Here is a 2,417-nt window from a genome sequence, read left to right as displayed (position 1 = left end):
TTTGATATTGAGTCCTGTCTAGAAAGATGACATCCTTTTGATCTTAAGCATCATTCAAGAATTATGATTTTTAAGAGCATAATCCTTAAGAGAGGAGGACAGTTTGCCACACTTAAGAATCACAGGGTTGGACTTGAAATGCATAAAGGTAGCCTCCATTTCTTTTGTCCTCCATTCACCTTTTGGGAGAAAGTAACTAAAACTATTGATAAAATAATTAGAATTAAAACTCACTGAAGGTTATAAAATAATCCTAATTCTCAAGCCTAAATCTATTACCATTCATATATATATGTATATATATATATATATTTATAATACAACTATTCTATAAGAAGAATAAAATAACATTTCAGCTGATTATTTTTTCATCTGTTACAATTAAATACATTTTGGGATAGCATGATGATGTTTCTTCCCTCAGCCACAAAAAAAGGTGAGAATTAATGAGATTTTTGTTATGTAAATTTCTCTGATCCAGTGAAGTTAATAAACTAAGGGCTTCAGATAAATCTCATACATTAACTCTTGTTTCATTGCTTTCTCGTCATGGTTGGGGGAGGGGTGCTGTTAAACAAATGTGCAAATGGCAGCGTTGCATTTCCAGAGGCTTAACCATTGCATGGCATACACAGTTTTCATAGTGCTCAGGACTAATGAATTGACTTGGAGTTTCATACTTTAAAAGGGATATCGTAAGTCCTAGTACATGCCTCCCAGAAATGTTGAAGGTATTTTGTAAAATTTGTTTTACCAACTGATAAAAAAGAAATCCTAATCTATGAAAATATTGCATCAAGTCATTTTGCACCTGGTAAGGAAATACATTAGTGTTAATAAATATTTTTAAAACTTCGGTAAAGTGCCAGCAACTCAATTCAAACGAAGACATTAAGAAGTAGCACGACCACCGAAAATATTAACGTTGCACATAGCATAATCAACACTTTATTTGAAACCATGGTCTTGGCAAAGGTCAGGGTTCAGTATACATTCCAACAATTTTTAACTCCCCTCACTCCAAAACCCATCCCATATCAGGAGGATTTACCTACTCTATCTTGATTTTTATGTCTTTCAGCATTAGCATGTGTGAAAAGCTGTCGCCAGGCAAAACAAAAGCTATAAAGTAACATACAATTTTCCTTCCTGTTCTTCAGACACAAAGCAGCCAGCTTCTGTGTGAATAACCCCTGCATCATTTGATACCTGGCAGACGAAGCTCTCTGTGCTCGCCTGACGGCCAGCACTTTTGGGGCTGCTTTACAAAGCATTCAACATTGTTTAATGTGTTCAGAAGCAAATGGAACTTTCTTTCCTGTTTACTCCCTCTTCCCACTGTCCTTAATCCTCTGTCCTTCCCTAAAATATGCCCCCAACATGCCTATTTACATGAGTATCAGGCACCAGAGGTCTGCACCCCATCACATACCATGCCAGTTTCTAACAGTGTGAAGTCTGTTGTTGGAGCAGAGATTCTCTTCCCTTGGGAGCTGAGTGTAGCAATGTGGTCTGTCAACATGGGACCCTTGTATGAACAGGTCAGACTATTGTCTCGTGGTCCCACCTGCCTTGGCTCTGGTTGATGTAGCAACAGTATCTGTCATAGGGGCTGTTTTGCTTGTAGGAGCAAACGATGATACTGTCCTGGGGCACAAAGAAGATGCTGTCCTCGGGCTCAGGGCGGTCAGATCTGTCCCAGGCTGAGCATTTGGCATCCAAGGCACTGTAGGCGAGGGAACTGGCCGAGGGGCAGTAGCCATCCAGATATCTGGATGTCTCCTCCTGCCGCCCACTCTGGACTAGACTCTGGCATTCTCCTTCCTCTGTGGGAGTTGGGGTAGTAATGGAGCTGGCCATGGGCACCTCACCTGGACCCTGTGGGAGCTGCTTGCCTCTGAGGCCTGCCTTCTTAGCCAGTTCATCCGAGCTCCCCTTGCCTGACTCCAGGTCTGATGGGGTCCTCAGGAGTTCCACCACTTCCTTGTCCTTGGGCTTCCTGAAGCAGGGTAACTTGCGGACCCAAAGTAGCTCGTTCTCTGGCCACTTGGTGCAGCCTTCGGTTTTCCTGGCCAGAGCAATGGCGGCAATGCCTGGTAGGCAGATGGCTGGCCCGATGGCCAACAGAGGGATGTTCCCCAGAGTTTCCCCCTTCATGCCAGAGACAGTGAACATGAAACCAAAGACTAGAAATACACTGACCAGGGCCACCACAAGCCCAGTCCTCGGATTTATGTCATCAGGCCGCATCTTTCACTCCATCCAGGTTGGGGCTTCCTGGTAGCCAGGGAGTCGCGTGCCCCTTTGCTTTTTCTGTGGGAGGTGAAACCACAGAGATTAAAAAAAAATCTAATCCAACTTCCCACCCACCAACTCTTTCTTGCTATCTCTGACTTCTCTCTCTCTCTCTCTCTCTC

At 43.4% G+C, this 2,417-nt stretch overlaps 1 protein-coding gene across 2 annotated transcripts in view; it reads right to left on the bottom strand.

Moving 5' to 3' along the window:
- Window positions 1-520: 520 nt before the first annotated feature.
- The window catches only part of Tmem215 (transmembrane protein 215), a 3,463-nt gene continuing 1,566 nt past the window's right edge, over window positions 521-2,417 (bottom strand). For both annotated transcript variants that reach the window (XM_031376746.1, XM_031376747.1), the window contains exon 2: window positions 521-2,313. In XM_031376746.1, the coding sequence (XP_031232606.1) occupies window positions 1,543-2,250 (708 nt within the window). In that variant the 5' untranslated portion in view covers window positions 2,251-2,313 and the 3' untranslated portion in view covers window positions 521-1,542. The remainder of the gene's footprint in view (window positions 2,314-2,417) is intronic.

The sequence above is a fragment of the Mastomys coucha genome, unplaced genomic scaffold, assembly GCF_008632895.1.
Source record: "Mastomys coucha isolate ucsf_1 unplaced genomic scaffold, UCSF_Mcou_1 pScaffold18, whole genome shotgun sequence".
Taxonomy (NCBI): Eukaryota; Metazoa; Chordata; class Mammalia; order Rodentia; family Muridae; genus Mastomys; species Mastomys coucha.
The sequence above is the reverse complement of the archived record's forward strand: the minus strand, read 5'-3'. Positions and strand labels throughout refer to the sequence as shown.